At 34.8% G+C, this 20,148-nt stretch overlaps 1 protein-coding gene across 4 annotated transcripts in view; it reads right to left on the bottom strand.

The window, feature by feature from the left end:
* The window catches only part of LOC137020306 (spectrin beta chain, non-erythrocytic 1), a 74,549-nt gene that overhangs the window by 38,409 nt on the left and 15,992 nt on the right, over positions 1-20,148 (bottom strand). For all 4 annotated transcript variants that reach the window (XM_067385624.1, XM_067385626.1, XM_067385627.1 and 1 more), the window contains 8 exons: positions 12,560-12,706; positions 11,848-12,039; positions 8,528-8,611; positions 8,063-8,181; positions 4,552-4,666; positions 4,276-4,353; positions 4,020-4,135; positions 1,651-1,813 (listed from right to left, as the gene is read on the bottom strand). In XM_067385624.1, coding sequence (XP_067241725.1) covers positions 1,651-1,813; positions 4,020-4,135; positions 4,276-4,353; positions 4,552-4,666; positions 8,063-8,181; positions 8,528-8,611; positions 11,848-12,039; positions 12,560-12,706 — 1,014 coding nt within the window. The remainder of the gene's footprint in view (positions 1-1,650; positions 1,814-4,019; positions 4,136-4,275; positions 4,354-4,551; positions 4,667-8,062; positions 8,182-8,527; positions 8,612-11,847; positions 12,040-12,559; positions 12,707-20,148) is intronic.

Raw genomic sequence — 20,148 nt, 5'->3', positions numbered from 1 at the left:
CTTGGTGAGCAGACGAAACTTCTTTTAAAAACATTAAAAATCTTAGTGGTTCCAAACTTTTGGACTGTACTGTATATTACATATATTTTATATTTATTTTATCACATGATCCATTAGAGATCATTCTAATATACTGATTTACTGCACAAGAAACATCTAATGTATTTTATATATATATATAATATATTTTTTTCAGGATTATTTGAAAACGAGGTTAAAAAAAATCTTAAAATCTTTTGTAACAATATAAATGTCTTTACTGTCACTTTTGATCAATTTAATGCATCCTTGCTGAATAAAAGTATTAATTTCATTTAAATAAAATAAAAATAAATGAGAAAGGAAGGAGAAACATCCAAGATAATCATACTGCACACACTGAAGCTCTTCTTCAGCGCTAATGGCCTGTAATATAACAAATGGTTTAAGTTATTAATCCAATGCTTGTTTTCCTCTATTTTCTGCACGTACATCCAAAAGATGTTATTTCAGCCATAATGTCAGAGGATATGAAAACTTCTAGATTTGGGAGTTTTGAGAGAGTCCTGGCTGCCTGTTTTTGCCCTCGCAGCACAATCGAAGCGTGTCATACTTCATGGAAACGTCTAGATCTGTCGTGCCAGTGTCAATAACACCTTGAAAAGCTGTTCCTGAATGTGGTGTCTCACAGACAACGGGGCTTTGTTAGATAGACGGGATGTCATAAAATAAATGACAGAAGCTGACTCATTTACATCCCATCCAAACCGACAAGCAGGAAAAGAGGTGCCTTACATTTTGCCCACTTAAATAACTGCACCATCATCCGTGGAGTGAAGTGAGTGTATTTGTGTGGCTGAATCACTCAACGTGTCAGAGGTCGTTTACAATCAAAACTCTAGCGACTGCTGCACAGAATCAGCTCTATGCTAGAGGAACTAACACTTGCTCATGTTTAGCCTCTGTTATGAGTCTCTCCATCAGTGTCGACTCCGGTTTGAACAATGTAAGGCTGAACACTTTCCTCATTTTGGCAGCGTGAGATTCTCCAGCTTTGTTGTTGTTGAGCTGTTAAAGCTCCGCCCTCTTCTGGAAAGCGGAGCTCATTTGCATTTAAAGGGACACACACAAAAACGGCGTGTTTTTACTCACACCCAAATAGGGGCAAATTTGACATGCTATAATAAATGATCTGTTGAGCTGAAACTTCACACACATGACTTATATTACATCTTGTGAAAGAGGCATTATAGGTCCTCTTTAATAATTTAGCATTTAATTTGCACAGAATATTTCAAATGTATAATAAAGGGGCTTAGCATTAAGCATTATTACCACTTCAAGAAGTTTTTTACTTCAGTTTTTTGAGATATTTTTCCCACCGTTTAAAGAAAACAGTTGCAGTCAGCCACATAAAATGACGACTCTTAACAGAAACTATTTGGCAATTGTTTTAATTAGCTGTGGACTGAACAAATACATTTTTCATGTGATATAGTCACTTCCTAACCCTTTTTTCCTAATGATGAAAGAAAATCAACAGAACTCTCTGCCATAATATCTAAAGCTTGATTCTTTGGGAGACACTAACGCAAGTGCCAAAAAAAGGTAGAAAGAAAAATAAGCAATATAAGAAAGTTGAACAATTATAACAGAATCAAAGCTGCATACCGTAAACCCCTTCAGGCGATTTTGTTCCTCTTTAACCTCCTTTCCCATAATTCTGTGTGGGTCTGTTCCCACGCTGCCGGGCGTCTCTTGGCTCGAGGTTTCAGGGTCACTGCCTTCCCTGGTTAACGAGGGGGTGGAGGGTAGTTGAGCTGCCTTTTCGTTCCTACAAACACAAACAGTCAGCCATCAAATCAACCTGCCAGCAGAACCGGAGGCCGAAGCCAAGAACACAGAAGCACAATTCCTGATTCTAATTATGTCGACGGTGGATTCTCATTTACTGTCACTCTATGGAGATTTAATATAGTGACTGTGAGCGACAGATGATAGCCGATTACACATCTGGTATTTGTAACTTCCAAAATATTTTCAAAACAAAGCCACTAAGAGGATGACTAAACACACTACATCATGTCTTAAAATAAATACACACGTAGGAATAACCAGATTCAAGGGATTTAAAGCATGAAATGCTAAGCTTATGGTGGATAAAGCAAACATGCATACATACATATACATGGGTCATTGATGAATAAGGTTTTTAAAAGTGTCAAAAAATATAATGGAGATATAATTCATTTTGAAGTTTTATTAAGTGTTAACAATGAGATTATGTGGTTTTTATAATCAGTTAACACTGATTTTGACATTTATTAAAAGAATTTGTCACCAAAAAGTAATTCGGTTTAATCAAAAATTCGGTTTTACCGAATTACACTTTTGGTTTTACTATATGACTATATTTTCAATCAATGCTAACAGGCTGATATCTAACAAAAGAACAACCAAACATTTTATATTTAGCACAAGTTTTTAAAATATTGCAACATTTTCCATGTTTTATAGCGGTTGATGTTTCGGGACATGCGTATGATCAAGAGAAAACATGAATTTATCAAATAGTTAAGAGAGAGTTAGTTACTTTGCTTCATGACCATGTGGTCCTTTGCAGGTGTCTGAATGATGTCACATGATACTGACCGCATGACTTGATCCAAAACAGTCCCTTTATATCGGTTACTCCAAATGACATCAATGAAATTCATTTTTCCGGACATTCTTTCTCATAACAAAGCAACGACTTCTACACATAATTTTAACACCATTTTGCAATATGTTGATATATGATGATATAAAATCATGCCAGAATAAAAAAAATATATACATTAATTACATTTTAATTGAAAATGTAATTTTATTGGGCTTAGGATGGTTAAACTGAATGACCTTTTGAAATCTTTAAAATATCTTTATATGTAGTAAAATATAATTAAAACCTTTTGGATTCAATAAAAGAGATCTAGTTGCACTACCTTACATATTTTGGATGTCATATCTTTGTGTTTTATTATTATTAAGGCCTTTGGACAAAAAAAAAAATGACCCGTCACGTCATTGACCCATACACAAAATTATCATCAGCAGACAACAGGGTCTCAGAAAGGAGTCGTTTGAGAATCATTAAAAAATGTGGTTTATTCCTTTGTAAAAATATCAGGAGAGTTTTATACTATTGGTGCGGTTAGAGATCCATCCATGTTAGCTTTATAAAGACTAATAATATTATCATTAATAATAATATAATATTATATAATATATATTTATTAATAATCGCACAGAGTAACACTGTCTTTATTAATTTCCCTCAGAAACGTTCCACTCAACGGTGAACAGAACACAGAACAGAACGAGCTGCTTGTGTATTATTTTACCATTAGCAACTTTTGCCATGAATTCATCTTGATTAAACATCTGCATTGCCCAAATAAACTCATGCATTTAATATAAGGAATAAATTCCTCTAATTACAGGGATAAACATACTTCATCCTCAACCAAAGGCATAAGGAGGAGATGGCAATCTTTCCACAGTAAGCACATTATTTATTATGACTAACTGGGCTCGAGAGCAGGAATCGCAGACTTTTAGACCTCAAACGACGATGAAATCAATACGGACGCCTTAGATGATGGAGCAATAAAATGCAAAACAACCTCAAACTTGGATTCAGTGGCAAAATTGCAACAAACAAACAAACAAAAGAGTAATTTCTAAACAAAATGTGATATTAAACGGCTTGTTTTGGTGTTTTAAAACACTGCATTACTCGGGTGGGGGGGATTCTGATAATAGCTGACATTATGAAAGTAAGCACACATTTTTTATATGCATCTAATTATCATTTGGAAACATTTTCCCTGGCTGTGCACCATGCGGTTGGTGGAGGGGAATACAGATGCAACAAAAACAGGATTGTGGAAAGCGCCTTCGGCTCTGTGGAAAGCCCGCAGTTTGCCCATTAAGGAGGGAAATGGCTCGTGTCCCCGAGAGGACACCATAGGGCTTGTGCGGTTTATAGTTTGAGTTACCTGAGAGTCTTCTGGAGGACGGCCCAGCAGTCTTTTAACTCGCTCTGCTTCTGTGTGACCCGGGCCGCCAGCGCCGGGTGCAGGTTGGATAGCTGGGAAACGGTCACATCCAGCATCTGAAACCACACAGAAAGACACAGGAAAACAAACACGGGCGTCAGGATGGTGTTTGACAGACAGTTGGACAGTGAACTAACACATTTACGGCACAACTGCTCGTGTAGCTATAATGGGATATGAATTTTGGATCGCGCACCATGATTTGACTGGCAATGTCCCGAATTTCCCCGTCTCTGCCGTTTTCCACTCCACTGCTTGGAGAGAGGCTTTTTCTCTGGATGAAAAGATAAAAAAAGGAGCAAAACCATAAATAACATTATTGGATTACATCAGCATCTCAATATTCAGTGCAGCAGTGGGGTGTATATTCATATCAAAGGACACGTCGAAGCAAAATGGCACAGATCTGACCTTCCTGTGGGATTTGAACAGAAATAGCACTGCTGATGGAGCTTTGAAGGAAAATTATTACCATGTTATTGATGGAACAGACGACATTATCTGCCTGCTGGTAGAAGGATGAGACTTCAAGGGCAAGCTGGAGATTCTCGTGATATTCTTTCAAGTGCGACTGGGCCTTTAGCCACCTAGGTATTTGACAAATAATAATGAGAAGGAAAATTTTAATAAATATACACAGTTCTTTCTGGTTCTCGAATCTGATTGAAGTGACTGCTTTAAGTGACTGTCATGGCGCTGCGCAAATCAATTTTTTTTTTTTTTACAAATACTACACAAACTGTAGTTTTAAGTGTTTTTTAGGCGAGAATGTAGTTTAGACCTGAAATATGTCAGTCATATTTACTCATAGCACCTATTTTACAATTTGTTTAGATGTTTTCAGAGATGCTGTTCGGTGCTCGAGTACCCGCTGAGAACAGCTTCATCTCAGTCAGTGCTTCGGGGATTTGCCGTTGTCTCTTATTGTGGTTAAACATGAGATATAATTCATTTTGGGTACATAAAACGTGCAATCTTTGGTCTTATTAATCTATTACTTGTTCCTGAGCAAATCGAATTGGGTTATGTTAAATTTAATCATTTAATATTAAGGGTATATTTAACATGCATCCTGTAGAGCAGGGGTACTCAAGAGGGCCGCATTTTAACCAAATGAAACGCGAAGGGCCACAAATTAAAACTTGGATCGTAAGACTTTTATTTAGGCCTACTTAAGACAATATTTGTAGTTTTACTGTTTATTTACTAAAAGTGCAATTTATTATCTAGCTAAGTCTTAATAGTATGGTACTTAATAGTAATAAATGTTTTATTATTTGTACTATTATAACCTACCTTTTAATTTTGTCAGAATCCAAAAATCTTTTTTTTCTTTTTTTTTAATGTTCAATCACAATTTTATGAATTATATAACTATAACCAACGTTGTAAACATCAGTGATGTGATGACAGATCTGTAATGGGAGCTCTCTCTGCTTGCTTTCTGTTTATAACACACGGACATTAAGAATAAAAGGTTTGTTTTTCATGATGCTCGGCAACTTACACACTGAAAAGTGTAAGGAATGTCAACTGCATTTCATCATGGAAAAATAAGGTTACTTTGTTTTTTACTTGCACGCACAGTCTCGAGCCTTTGATGGCGTTCACGAACACAAGTGTTCGACGCATGCGCACTAGAGAGATTCACACTTGTCTAGTCTTTTTCGCTCAAATAGTTACAATAAAATGTCTTTGTACTTGTTTGAAATTAGAGTTGCTGGTATCTTTTAATCCCCTCAAACGAGCGCTCTTCAACACGGTCGGCTATTGTGTTTTTTATTACTCTTGTTTTGTCTTCTCCGTTTCTTTTCAGACTGAAACAACAGCCCGTTTCAGTGCTGACACCTTGTGGACAAACCAAATTAGTGCAAAAACTATTGAATGCGCGCGTGCAAAGTGTCTTCAGTTGATATTGTTCTTTGCGGTTAGAAAAACTGTGCTGCGTGCGTACACTATACGCGTTCTCTGCTGATGATTACAGTGTCACGCGCACTGTACGCCTACCCTAGTGTACGTGTAAAATGAAGTAATATTCATGCTAATTTTGAACGCAAATTATAATAAAAATACATTTATATGTAGCATGAGGCGGGCCACAAATTTAAAGCTGACTGTTGAGTACCCCTGTTGTAGAGCACTGCTTTTGTACGTTTGTACAATTGCGTTTATTTCCTCATTGTTATTGTTGTTAATGTAAATATTGTTGTTCAATGAATATTATTTTATATAAATATTATGTTTTATTTGCTATTGAGAGAGGGTCTGTTAGTGCGTAATATGGATTGAGTGAAAGTTACATTAATACGCCATTAGATGGCGGCAAACTTTACGAGTGAATGAGTCATCGCAAGAGACTTTTAAATTGAAAGGCACTTTTGTAAATAAAGGACGTTGTTTTAGCGCTGTATGTTATGGAAAATGTAAGAAGGAAAAATACAAAGATCGCTTTCCTCAGCGGACATTCAAACAGATTTTTATAATGGATATAATATTATGGACATCGACCTGAAGAATGAATGTTATATCAGACACAGGTAATGCTCGCTCAGGCCATCTCTCTCTCTCTCTCTCTCGCTCTCTAATACTGTACGAAATACAGTGAGTTTCAATGAAGCGACTCAACATTCCGTCGTTACTAGTTCTAAAGTGATGTTTTAGAGTTAGTAACGGAGGATTGGTCAAACTGTGAACTTGAGATTTGAATCCGTGGCGGAAGGAATTATTTCTGCACAAAAGAGGGTTTTAAAGACACTCCATTGTTATTTCTTATTTATTTACACACTCGTGCCATCGAACTGTTGTATAAATGCAATATCACACTCGTAGTCATGCAATATGGCTGTATATCAGCACCTACCTACGGCCAGATCACAGCTGTGCTGATATACAGCCATATTGCATGGCTACGAGTGTGATATTGCTCATATATATATATAAATATATATATGTGTATTTAAAAATACAGTAAAAACAGTAATATTGTGAAATATTATTACAATTTAAAATAACAGTGTACTATTTAAATATATTTGACAAAGTAATTTATTCCTGTGATGCAAAGTTGAATTTTCAGCATCATTACTCCAGTCTTCAGTGTCACATGATCCTTCAGAAATCATTCTGATATGATGATTTGCTGCTCAAGAAACATTTCTGATTATTTTCAATGTTGAAAACAGTTGTGTACTTTTTTTTTTCAGGATTCCTTGATGAATAGAAAGTTCAAAAGAACAGCATTTATCTGAAATACAAAGCTTCTGTAGCTTTATACACTACCGTTCAAAAGTTTGGGGTCAGTAAGAATTTTTATTTTTATTTTTTTGAAAAGAAATTAAAGAAATGAATACTTTTATTCAGCAAGGATGCATTAAATCAATCAAAAGTGGCAGTAAAGACATTTATAATGTTACAAAAGATTAGATTTCAGATAAACACTGTTCTTTTGAACTTTTTATTCATCAAATAATCCTGAAAAAAATATTGTACACAAATATTTTGTACAATTGTACACATTAAATGTTTCTTGAGCAGCAGATCAGCATATTAGAATGATTTCTGAAGGATCATGTGACACTGAAGACTGGAGTAATGATGCTGAAAATTCAGCTTTGATCACAGGAAAAAATTACTTTGTGAAATATATTCAAATAGAAAACAGTTATTTTAAATTGTAATAATATTTCACAATATTACTGTTTTTACTGTATTTTTAATTAAATAAATGTAGCCTTGGTGAGCAGACGAAAATTATTTTAAAAACATTAAAAATCTTAGTGGTTCCAAACTTTTGGACTGTACTCATATATATATATATATATATATATATATATATATATATATATATATATATATATATATATATATATATACACATGAAATAATAATCGACTATAATAATTGATTTTGAAACATTTGTACAAGAAAAATGACTCTAAAGATCTGCAATCATGTTATTAAGTATTATTATTATGTGCACTAACATTTTGTTGATGTGTTTTCTGCGGGTTGAGATGGTCTTTCCTTCAGTCTTTCCTTGTTTTTCCAGTCTGAGAGCCATATGATTGATCTCCTCATGAAGATTATGATAGAGCTGCTCATCCTGAAAGAAAGTTAAGCACACAACATTTCCTGAAATCTAATAACCAAGCCACATTTTTACCAGGTGTTTGGAACACATTTTTGCCAATTTTGGTCTAATATTCCCAAACCTAGAAGTACAAATGGCTGTTTCAATTGGCTTGAAGGATGTTAGTGAATCAGTGACATGTGTGAGCAAGTAATAAGTAGAGTAAGCAATGAATAGTGCATAAACGGAAGGTGCAAATCAGAAGCACTTACTAACATACAGGTTATCTCAAAAAAGCCAATTGTTTTCCAGAACCGATAATTGAGTCCTGCTGATAATTTAGCAGCAATTTCTGCGGCTGCTGTCTGGAATCACCCACCTGTTTTAAATCCAGTATCTTCCTGGTAAGCTGCATCTTGTCAGTGTTTTCCCCAAGGATGTTGGCCAGAGATTGTTCCTGCTCCTGCTGACACATATAAAAGCTTTACAGCCCTGAATTGTTATAGCCCAGCGATTGTTTTCTTTGAATACGGCTACTGTTGCTCTAAATGAGCTTGGCTACCATGGTGAGACGTAAAACAGACTTGTTAAGTAACACCTCGGCTTCTTGGACGCAGATGCAAAGCAGGCAGAAAGTTAATGAGTGAAGAAAAACAGTAAAAATATGAACAAAATCACACAAGGAGCACATATTTCAATTAATTTTTAAAATGTATATGGGTCAATGTTGTGTTGCAAACCATACATTTCCTAAATGTTTCCTGAATGGACCTATATTGAGGTCATTATGGTGAAACAAGCTTATAAATCATTTTCATGTTTTTGAAAATCAAAAAATGCTTAAAGTTTTCTGTGATGGATAGGGTTAGTGTAAGGGGATAGAATAGGGGATAGTAAACCAGACATGTCTGTGTGTGTGTAATACTTCTAACAATTCTACAGTAGCTCACTAAAGGAAAATAGCAATTTTTGTATCTCCAGACCAGTAGGTGGCGCTGCACCGAGAGGCAGCATGTATCCTCAGGTCCTGCTTGTGATGATATGGACCAGGTTTGGTCTGAATACAATAAAACATTGAGGAGATACAGCCTTACGTCTATGTTCACAAGCGATACGTAAAATTATCTATCTGTGTGACAAATTTCATAACTTTCCTGCAAACGGTTCTGTGGGCTGCCATAGACTTCCAGAGCGGAAGAAGAAGAAAAGGAATAATAATAAGAACACCAAAAAATACAATAGGTGCTTACACACCTTCGGTGCTTGGCCCCTAATTTTGCTAATAACTTCTGAGCAGTTTGTCTAAAAATCATAAAATTGGTTGCGTTAGTTTCAGACCATCATGCCAAGTCGAATGATTTCCAATTTTCCTATATCGTCCATTTTGGGCGTCGACCATTTTGAATTTTGTAGTAAAATGCTGTATTTTACGAATGCATGAATGCAACATAATGAAACTCTGTATGGGTCATCGGCACGATTCCCTGAAGGAGTTTGAGAAGTTTCAGGCCAGCACCACCTAGTGGTGAAATTTTTTTACATGCTTATAACTTTGGATGTGGTTGACTTATCCAAGTCATCTCCTTGGATTCTTGAATCTTTGCCGAGTCCAAACATGCTTTTGCCTTGTTGTTAATGCAACGTTGTGATTTAGCGATGTGTTTTGTGAATATTTTAGAAACTGTTAGTCTGATCGAGATGAAACCACCGTAGAAAAATCAAAAACATAGGTCGCTGGATATACACTAATTGCCAAATGTCAAAATGTTGATAGTAAGTGGCAAAAAAATGCAATCAAAGTCACTTGGTGGCACTATAATTGAACAAAACATAAAATTGTCTCTAACTACAGTACTGTTGGTCTAATTGACTTGGCATGCAGTGTCTTTGTCTCAGTTGCTATAATAGTCCATTATGACATTGTTGGTCTGCTGATAGCTTCCTTGTTTGCTTCTGTTGTGTTTGGCCCCTTAACTGCTGCTATATTTATATATTTTGATGTTTTTACATTGTTTTTTCCACACTCACAGTAACTCTTTGCAAGGTTACTAGTCACAACACAAAAATAACTTTAAGGACTTTGTTGTTTTTCAAAAATAAATAAATAAATAAATTATATATATATATATATATATATATATATATATATATATATATATTATATATATATTTATATATATATATATATATATATATATATATTATATATATATATATATATATATATATATATATATATATTTGTGTGTATTTATCATATCATCATTTGCAAGATCAGCTCTGAAACTTAAAATAATATTAAATAAAAATTTTAGCCCAAATCTCAAGTTTTTTTTTCACATTCTCATTAATAGTTACCAGGTAAATATTCTGCTCATATTTGGCCAAAAGAAAATTAAAAATATCATGTTAATATTTGTTGTACTGCCTTAAAATAATGCAAATTTGTTTTAAAGCATTGTATTACTACGGAAGAGGATTAAGGCAAATCAATAATAAAAAAATAAAACCATCTCGAGATTAAAGTTGTTAAATTTCAAGAAAAAGTCAAGATAAAATGTTGAGAATAAACTCATTAAATTACGAGAAAAAAGTCATAAAATTTCGAGAAAAAAGTCAAGATAAAATGTTGAGAATAAACTCATTAAATTATGAGAAAAAAGTCGTTAAATTTCAAGAAAAAAGTCAAGATAAAATGTTGAGAATAAACTCATTAAATTACGAGAAAAAAATCGTTAAATTTCGAGAAAAAAGTCAAGATAAAATGTTGAGAATAAACTCGTTAAATTACGAGAAAAAAGTCATTAAATTTCGAGAAAAAAGTCAAGATAAAATGTTGAGAATAAACTCGTTAAATTACGAGAAAAAACTTGTTAAATTTCAAGAAAAAAGTCGAGACAAAATGTTGAGAATAAACTCGTTAAATTACGAGATAAAAGTCGTTAAATTTCGAGAAAAAAGTCAAGATAAAATGTTGAGAATAAACTCATTAAATTACGAGAAAAAAGTCGTTAAATTTCGAGAAAAAAAAGTCAAGATAAAATGTTGAGAATAAACTCGTTACATTACGAGAAAAAACTTGTTAAATTTCGAGAAAAAAGTCGATAAAATGTTGAGAATAAACTCATTAAATTAAGAGAAAAAAGTCATTAAATTATGATAAAAAAGTCGTAATTTAACAAATTTGTTCTCGTAATTTAACGAGTTTATTCTCAACATTTTATTTTGACTTTTTTCTCGAAATTTAACGACTTTTTTCTCGAAATTTAACAACTTTAATCTCGAGATGTTTTTAATTTATTATTATTGCTTGGCCCTAATCCTCTTCCGTATATTACAGCACGCTTTTACTGTATTACATTAATGAGCATTATTTTAAAAAATAAAAGGAATTTAAAAAAGCCCAACAGTAAAGAAAAATAATATCACAATGCAAAAAGAAAAATCTTACAGGGCCTAGAAATAAGCTTCATTTTCTTTATGCAAAATATAAATTCATATTTTTCTCTTTTGATTGTGAACTGAAATGTGACTGAGACATGTTCTGGACAGGTGTTTTGTGAAGTTTATCTTAACACAGAATCACTTCCATGTTCTCTCTATAAACCACTAAGATTACTGATTTAGGACAAAATCCAAAAACAATTCCATTCAAAGGCTTTGTTAATTAGTATAACTAGGTTTAGTGGTATAATTAACCTTTTCTTTGATCCATGCCTCCAGACGGTCCACCTTCTTGTTAAACTCCTGGAGAGTCTTAGCTCCACCCATCGCCTTGATTTGATTGGCTGCCGTCTGTTTGAGCGTGTTCCATTGGTCGCGGATCTGACCCAGCTGTTTCTTCACCAGGTCAGACGTCGGGTTAAGCTTGCACATTAATTGCTCTCCCATCTGCACAAACATTCAGCAACATTACATGAGCTAGAAAAGAACATTCTGACGATTTACAGTCCGCTAAAACAACAGCTTAATCATATCTGCGGACTTGAAATCCACGTTCCCCTCCTCTTAGACTAACATGAGTTCCGGTTTTGCAACCCACCAGGGATGTGTGTCAGGAGAGGTTAATTATTTGCAATGTACTATTTCAATATGTCGAAAAAAAAGGAAGGCAAATTTAGCTGTGCTGGGGGAGGGGGTGGCTTTTTTGTCATTTTGGATGTTTCACAAAAAAGCTTTTTGATGTTCAAAAGGTCTTGTCACAGTTGATCTGTTAAAAATTGCTTTGACACGTCAACATTAAAAAGAAGTTTTGATTGTTACCATAACAATTTGTAAATGTTTTGCCATTTATTTGCAAAAGGGAGAACTTCTTTTGTTGATTTTGGCTGAAGAACCTGTTGAAACCTGACATGCTTAGAATGATGATTCATCAATCTTTTACTTCCCAATGAAGATGGTTTGTCCTCACCTGGTTGAGTTGTATGACGGTGTTCTCAAAGTCCTTCAAATCTCTCTGGAGGGTTTGACAAACTTCCTCCCAGTCTGTCAGAGGACATTTTTGGACATTACTGCCGTCTCGCAGGTCTCGAAGCTTCGCTCTGATCCACGCCTCAGCCTGTGGGACATGACGCTTCCTTTAAAAACTTCCAACTAATTAAAATGTAACCTCAGAAGTGGCTGATTTAGAACACAAAATCAACAGTAAAGACATGTTGCAAACAAAAATGTTACAAACTTTCTATTATTTCAAATAAACGCTGTTCTTTTACTGTTTATGTCGCTGTTTTCAAGGTTGATGATAATTAGAAATGTTTCTTATGCAGAAAATCATCATATTAGAATGATTTCTGAAGGATCATGTGACACTGAAGACTGGAGTAATGATGCTGAAAATACAGCTTTGATCTCAGGAATAAATTACATTTTAAAATATAGCTGCCAGCAGCAATTAAGGGGCCAAACACAAAAGAAGCAAACAAGGAAGCTAGCAGCAGACCAACAATGTCGTAATGCAGCGATTCTCAACCGGGGGGCCGCGGCCCACTAGTGGGCCTTGGAGCGCCATCTAGTGGGCTGCGTAAGCAGTGTTAGACTACACCCAAATTAATTTTTTTATTTATTTATTTTTTTTTAATTGACAAATCTTGATATATTCTAATTATCTAATTATTCTTATGAATTTATGTGACCAAAAACACATATTATGTGACAGTCAAGTCAAGATGCATTATCTAAAAGGTAATTTATTTTTAAATATCACAACACCAATCACGTCGCAATGTCAAATTGAACATCTGTTCGATCAAATGCCGTAACATTATGTTACTATGAAACGGATCATTTTCTGAAAAGAAATGCAGATTTCCCCTCTTTTGGTCTATGTATCCCTGCCTCTGCTGATTTATTTTTATCCTAGGTGGGTATAAAAAAAAATCCCCCCTGTGTTATGCTAGGCCTACTCCACACAAACCACCAACAGAGCATATAAAATACCAAAAATAAAAATCTTTTTTTTTTTTAGTAAAACACTGCGTTTATATAGAACTGTCTCTTTACGACCACAACAAACGGGACACTTTTCAGACGCGCATTCTGAGTTCGCCTCAGCGCCAGGCGCAAGTCAAACAAGCGCAGAAAAGGAGGCTCAGTGAACAAAAATGAACTGCGGTCAGATGAGATGTTGTCAGTCTATGTCTGTAAAATTAACAAGACTGCTTACGACGCGCACTCAAGAATTGCATGCGCAAATGTGCCGGCGCGCTGCATAATTACTTTATTATAGCTTATATAAAGCGCAAAAGAAACTACGAGCAATGACCGTCATTTATCTGTTGTAAGTTAAGTCATGAATTTACCACACATGCGATTAAAGCTGCCTCAAAACTGTGCATGTTGTTGACATGGTTTTAAAGCTATTGTTATCCAATTTGTTGGACTTAAAACGTCTTAAAACTGCACATGTACACCAAAGAAATCTAAATTTTCTCAGGGGAGCATGCCCCCATATCCCCTTAGCAAACTACATTTTCTGACCTCGGTAATTACACCCTGTGTATGGTCCAGCTTGTATTCTATCTAATGAAATCTGAGGTATATGTGTATACATATATACGCACAGTCATGTTCATATCACTAATAGTGTTTGATAAATTACGTAAATTGGGGTGAATGTAAATGAATAGAAAGAATGTTACAGGTATTTTAGCATGGATGTTATTATTAATTAATTTGTTAAAAGAGTGTTCCCCTTGTGTGTCTGAACCAGTCATTGGTCCTACCTGCCCTGTTACAAGAATAAATGGTAAACCTGCCAAGTCTTTTTTTTATGCAAGGACAGTTTTCATCTATATAGCTGATTTGACCTAGTCTGCTACAGTGGCATAACAGATTAACAGTGGATTATACCATTGTACTTTTTGAATTTTCTGTTATTCTTTGTTCATACTATCATATTTGGAAAGGTGGTCCTCGGAATGCTTTTAAACAGTCATTGGTGGGCCATGAGTTGCAAAAGGTTGAGAACCCCTGTCATAATGGACTAGAATATTAACTGAAACAAAGACACTGCATTTTCTTGAAGTCAATCTGACCAACAGTACTGTAGTTAGAGCCAATTTCATGTTTTGTTCAATTATAGCGCCACCAAGTGGCGCAGTCCCACTACTTTTTTTGTATGTGTCCTCAAATTTTTTTTGTCTCTTACTATCAAAATTTTGACTTTTGGCCATTAACGTATAGTCAACGACCTATGTTTCCGATTTTCCGACAGTGGTTTCGTCTCGATCGGACTAATGGTTTCTAAGATATCCGCGAATGTTCTTTAAACGTTAAATCACAACGTTGCACTAACCATAAGGCGGAACCTATAATGTTTGGTAACGTTGGACTTGGCAAGAATTCAGGAATAAACTTATAAGTTATAAGCATGTAAATAATTTACAAATCACCACTAGATGGCGCTGGTCCGAAACTTCTCAGACTCCTTCAGGGCATCGTGCCAATGACCCATACCGAGTTTCTTAATGATACATTCATGCATTTGTAAAATACAGCATTTTACTACAAAATTCAAAATTGCAGATGCCCATATGGGAAAATTGGATATGATTTGACTTGGCATGACGACCCGAAACTAACAAGACCACTTTTATGTTTTTTTAACAAACTGTTTAGAAGTTATAAGCAAAAATAGCCATTTTTCATATCTCCGGACCAGTAGGTGGCACTACACCGAAAGGCAGCATGTATGCTCAGGTCATGCTTGTGAAGACATGGACCAAGTTTAGTCTGAATACAATAAAAGTGTAAAGGAGATACAGCCTTACGTCTATTTTTGTAAGCGCTGCGTAAAATTTGTTCACACATTTTTCGAAAACGGTTTGAAAAATCCACTTGTATTCCACAACTTTGTCACCATGGTCTGAAGATGATCTGGTTCAATTTTCGTGAAATTCAAAATTGGGGGGAAATTTTCATGACTGAAAATGACACAGGGTGCAATCGAATCATCTTGAGACAAGGAATTTTTGTTTCTAGCCCCTACGGTTCAAAAGTTATTAGTATAAATAGAAGCGCAACTTTGGACAGCAGGTGGCGCTAGAGGGATTGAGTTAGAGACTCCAAATTTGCTATGCTGACAGTTCAGACTGTCCTCTATCTGTGTGCCAAATTTAATTACATTCCCGCAAGTGGTTCTAGGGGCTGCCATAGACTTCCAGAGCAGAAGAAGAGCGGCAGCGGATACAATAGGTGCCTTCGGTGCTTGGCCTCTAAATATATTCACATGGAAATCAGTTATTTCAAATGCTAATACTATTTCATAATATTACTGTTTGTACTGTATTTTTGATCAAATAAGTGTAGCCTTGGTAAGCAAAAGAGACAAAATCTTACCCCAAACGTTTGAATGCTAATATTATTGGAGAAACCTGGCCAAAACAAATGGCAATTCCACACAAAATGACCAATTTCTGAACTATGAAGCCTGGGTCACATCACAGAGGATGTTAGTTTCATCCTTTCTGTTTTTTCATTGTATTTTATTGTTAATGCTCGAAACATGAACACATGTTGAGACACTTAAGGCCCATTTTACGCTCGCTTAGCTTTCTGAGAGCACTCTGGAAACACAATATTAAGCAAATAGACTTTAAAGGGATTTTTAAAGCACATGTGTGAAGTCACAGTATTTCACGCCGAGGAACGAGAAGCTCCTCTGTGACTTCTTGTTTTTGAAGAAAACAGCGATTACTTGTGTCTCGACTTACAGAAACACTTCAGAAACATCATCAGGTGATTGCTCACTGCTTCTCAGATATCACGTTATGAGCAGCAAAGGTTTCTTTTGGCTGGAGCACACAGATTGTTGCATAAGGCTTTTGAAACCACCATTTCTGGCCATGTTTGCACTGCGCGAATAGAAAACAGGTGGCCGAGCCCAGATAGGTCCTGGACATGTTTATTTGGTATGAACACAATGTAAGGCCACTGGCGGTCTTCAAAAAGCCCACCCAGGTCACCGCGAACAAAAGGATTGTTAAATGAACTTGTCATTTCTACAAGACTAAATGCATTGTGAGCCAATAAAACCAACAAATCGGGCTAAATATAAGGAGACGGTATTAGTGCTGCTGGATAAAGAAAGCATCGCTATTGCTAGAGCGGATATTAAATATTCATCTTCGCCTCATAATTCGTCCCACACCGACAGATGTGATTGATTGCTGAGGAGACGTCAGTTTTGCTTTTCACATTTTTTCAGAAATTTGTGGTCTTAAGAGTACAAATCAAAAACACACAGGAGATTCACATCACATGTGAACAAAACAAAACACCCCACCACAACGCTTGGCAAGATCTTACAGTGCAGATAAAAAATAATATGATGTCACTTCTAATAAAAGATCAGCCATTATTTTTAATGGCTTCCCACAGGCTCAAAGGTATTTCTATATTGGAGGCCTGTGTAAACAGCTCTATCGCCTCGCTCTATACCCCACCGATGACTTCATTCAGGAGGCGATGCCTTTGTTTCTTCCGCTTCCCTTTGGAACAATAGTCTGTTTTTCAAAAAATAACATTCTGTAAATCATAGCGAATGCTGTGGTGAAATGATACTGTCATCAGAGTGCCTTACTTTCTTCTTTAAGAAAATTAGCAAAAGGAGTTCCTGTACTGTGATACTGATATCTAACAAGAGGTTGTTTAGTTGGGAAATGTTTGATATGAAGTGAAAACTCTTCCTCATACTTAGGGAGAGGTGTGCTGTTAGCTTACTAAGCAATCAGGTGCACGATTTTCATTTGAAACAGGCCAAAATAATCTCACATACTCATACTAGTGTTCAAAAGAGATATAATTATTAATTTTGAAGTTTTATTAAGTGTTAACAATGAGATTGTGTGGTTTTTATAATCAATTAACACTGATTTTGTGTTTTTCTTTTACACTTTTTTTGGATCACGAAAAAAGAAATTTGGTTTAACCAAAATTTCGGTTTTATCGAATGACGATATTTTCAATCAATGCTAAAAGGCTGATATCTAAAGAACAATCAAACATTTTATATTTAGTACAAGTTTTTAAAATATTGCAACATTTTCCATGTTTTATAGCGGTTGATGTTTCGGGACATGCGTATGATCAAGAGAAAACATGAATTTATCAAATAGTTAAGAGAGATTTAGTTACTTTGCTTCACGACCATGTGGTCCTTTGCAGGTGTCTGAATGATGTCACATCCTGTCACATGATATTGATCCAAAATGATCCCTTTATATTGGTTTCTCCGACATCAATGAAATTCATTTTTCCGGACATTCTTTCTTATAACAAAGCAACGACTTCTACACATAATTTTAACACCATTTTGTACTATGTTGATATATGACGTTATAAAATCATGCCACAATAAAAAATATATACATTTATTACATTTTAGGATATTTTAATCACAAATGAACGGTTGGACGGTAAAACCAAATGACATTTTGACGCTTCAAAATCTTTAAAATATCTTTATATGAAGCAAAATATAATTAAAACCTTTTGGATTTAATAAAAGAGATCTAGCTGTACATACTTTAGATGTCATATCTTTGTTTTTTATTATTATTAAGGCCTTTGGACAAAAAAAAAAAAAAAAAGACCAGTCATTTTCTATGTGTTTGCACTTTATTTTATACATATTATCTTTTTATTCTTTTAATTCTTTTTCTTGTTTTTATTTCATATTACATCAATGTTTTATGTATCATCTTTTTATTTCTGACTTTTAATGCCATTTTTATTATTATGTATTTGTTTTTTCTTTATATAAAGCACTTTGAATTACCATTGTGTATGAAATTTGCTATGCAAATAAAATTACCTTGCATTTTAAACAGTAATTTATATCCTGTGATCAAAGCTGAATTTTCAGCATCATTACTCCAGTCTTCAGTGTCACATGATCCTTCAGAAATCATTCTAATATGATGATTTGCTGCTCAAGAAACATTTCCGATTATTATCAATGTTGAAAACAGTTTCATATTCTTGTGGAAGCAGTGATATTTATTTATTTTTTTTCCAAGGACAGAAACATTTTTAAAAGAACAGCATTTATTTGAAATAGTATCTTTTGTAACATTATATATATATATATATATATATATATATATATATATATATATATATATATATATATATATATATATATATATATATATATATATATATATATATATATATATATATATTTACTGCCACTTCAGATCAATTTAATGCATCCTTACTGAGTAAAAGTATTCATTTCTTGCTTAAAAAAAAAAAAGGCCTGTCCTTTAATCAGAGTAGATGCCGCACTTAATTTGAATCTAAATCTAGTTTCATTTAACTGGTATATAAATTTAGAATTAACCCACTTTTTTAAGTGGATCCCTACAGAATACACAATATTATGCTTTCTACATTATAAAGGGTTTTATGGGGCAATCTTAAAGAGTGCTGGAGGAAGTGTTGACTTTCACCTCTATAATTTACCATCATTTGGGATTTCTTAAACGGAGGCCCATTTCCGCATCCTCGCCTCTATAATGCCACACTAACACAGATTCATCAGTGAATCGCCCATAAAGAGATGGAGGGTTTGCCCAACGCGAACGTAAGAATAAATATACGTCCAAAGGCCATTTCCTAAACAAATGGCAGCGGTTCTTCAGCCTATTAACATTAACGACGTGTTACGCTCATCTGTCGTCTAAAACACTGTGCTGCCCACTTCACTTTAACTCAGTAAATCTCACAGTTTACATGGGCTGTTGACAGTCGGACCGGAGAGCAGCAGCTGCGTCCTGAAGCAAATATCCCCAAAAAATGCCCTTGTATGTCAGAGCGAGCGTGGCGATGGGATAACGCGAGCACTTGAGCGGCTCGGTTTAGCCTCAGAAGGCCAGAGGCGTGAACAGACAGGGCCAAACAATGATCTCATCCCAAAATAATTGCTCCTCTTGTGGCTGTTCTCTTCCCTCCCACTCCCCTGTGCTGCCCGCACTCCAACTTCAGACAAAAAGAAGCAAAGAAACGAAACAGAGGGGCTAGAACAGGGTCAGAGGGCCAGGACGGTCTGTTTCCACCTTTATCTCCACTGCTTTTTCTTTTTTGTGTGTAAACCGCAAGTGTAATTTTCCACTTAGTGATGCAACCACTCAAACAATTTACTACTTTTGACATCAGTTTATTGGGAAAAAAACAAAAATGTGAGCCAAAACAGGCCTTCCTCTTCAAGGAGACACAAATGCAAATACTGATATTCTGATATGAAGCACAATGACAATGATTTTGCTTTATGTTATTTACTTTCAACAACATGCCCAGATTTCACCCCAAAATCAACAAGAATGAAATAAGAAATTATGTTTTGTATAAAGGAAATGAAGCATACTTTTAGGCCCCTTCATATATAATTATATATATATATATATATATATATATATATATATATATATATATATAATATATATATATACACACAAACTTTTTAACATTATAAGGTGATAATTTCACAATGCAAAAATA

Source organism: Chanodichthys erythropterus, chromosome 5, assembly GCF_024489055.1.
Source record: "Chanodichthys erythropterus isolate Z2021 chromosome 5, ASM2448905v1, whole genome shotgun sequence".
NCBI classification, from domain to species: Eukaryota; Metazoa; Chordata; class Actinopteri; order Cypriniformes; family Xenocyprididae; genus Chanodichthys; species Chanodichthys erythropterus.
The sequence above is the reverse complement of the archived record's forward strand: the minus strand, read 5'-3'. Positions and strand labels throughout refer to the sequence as shown.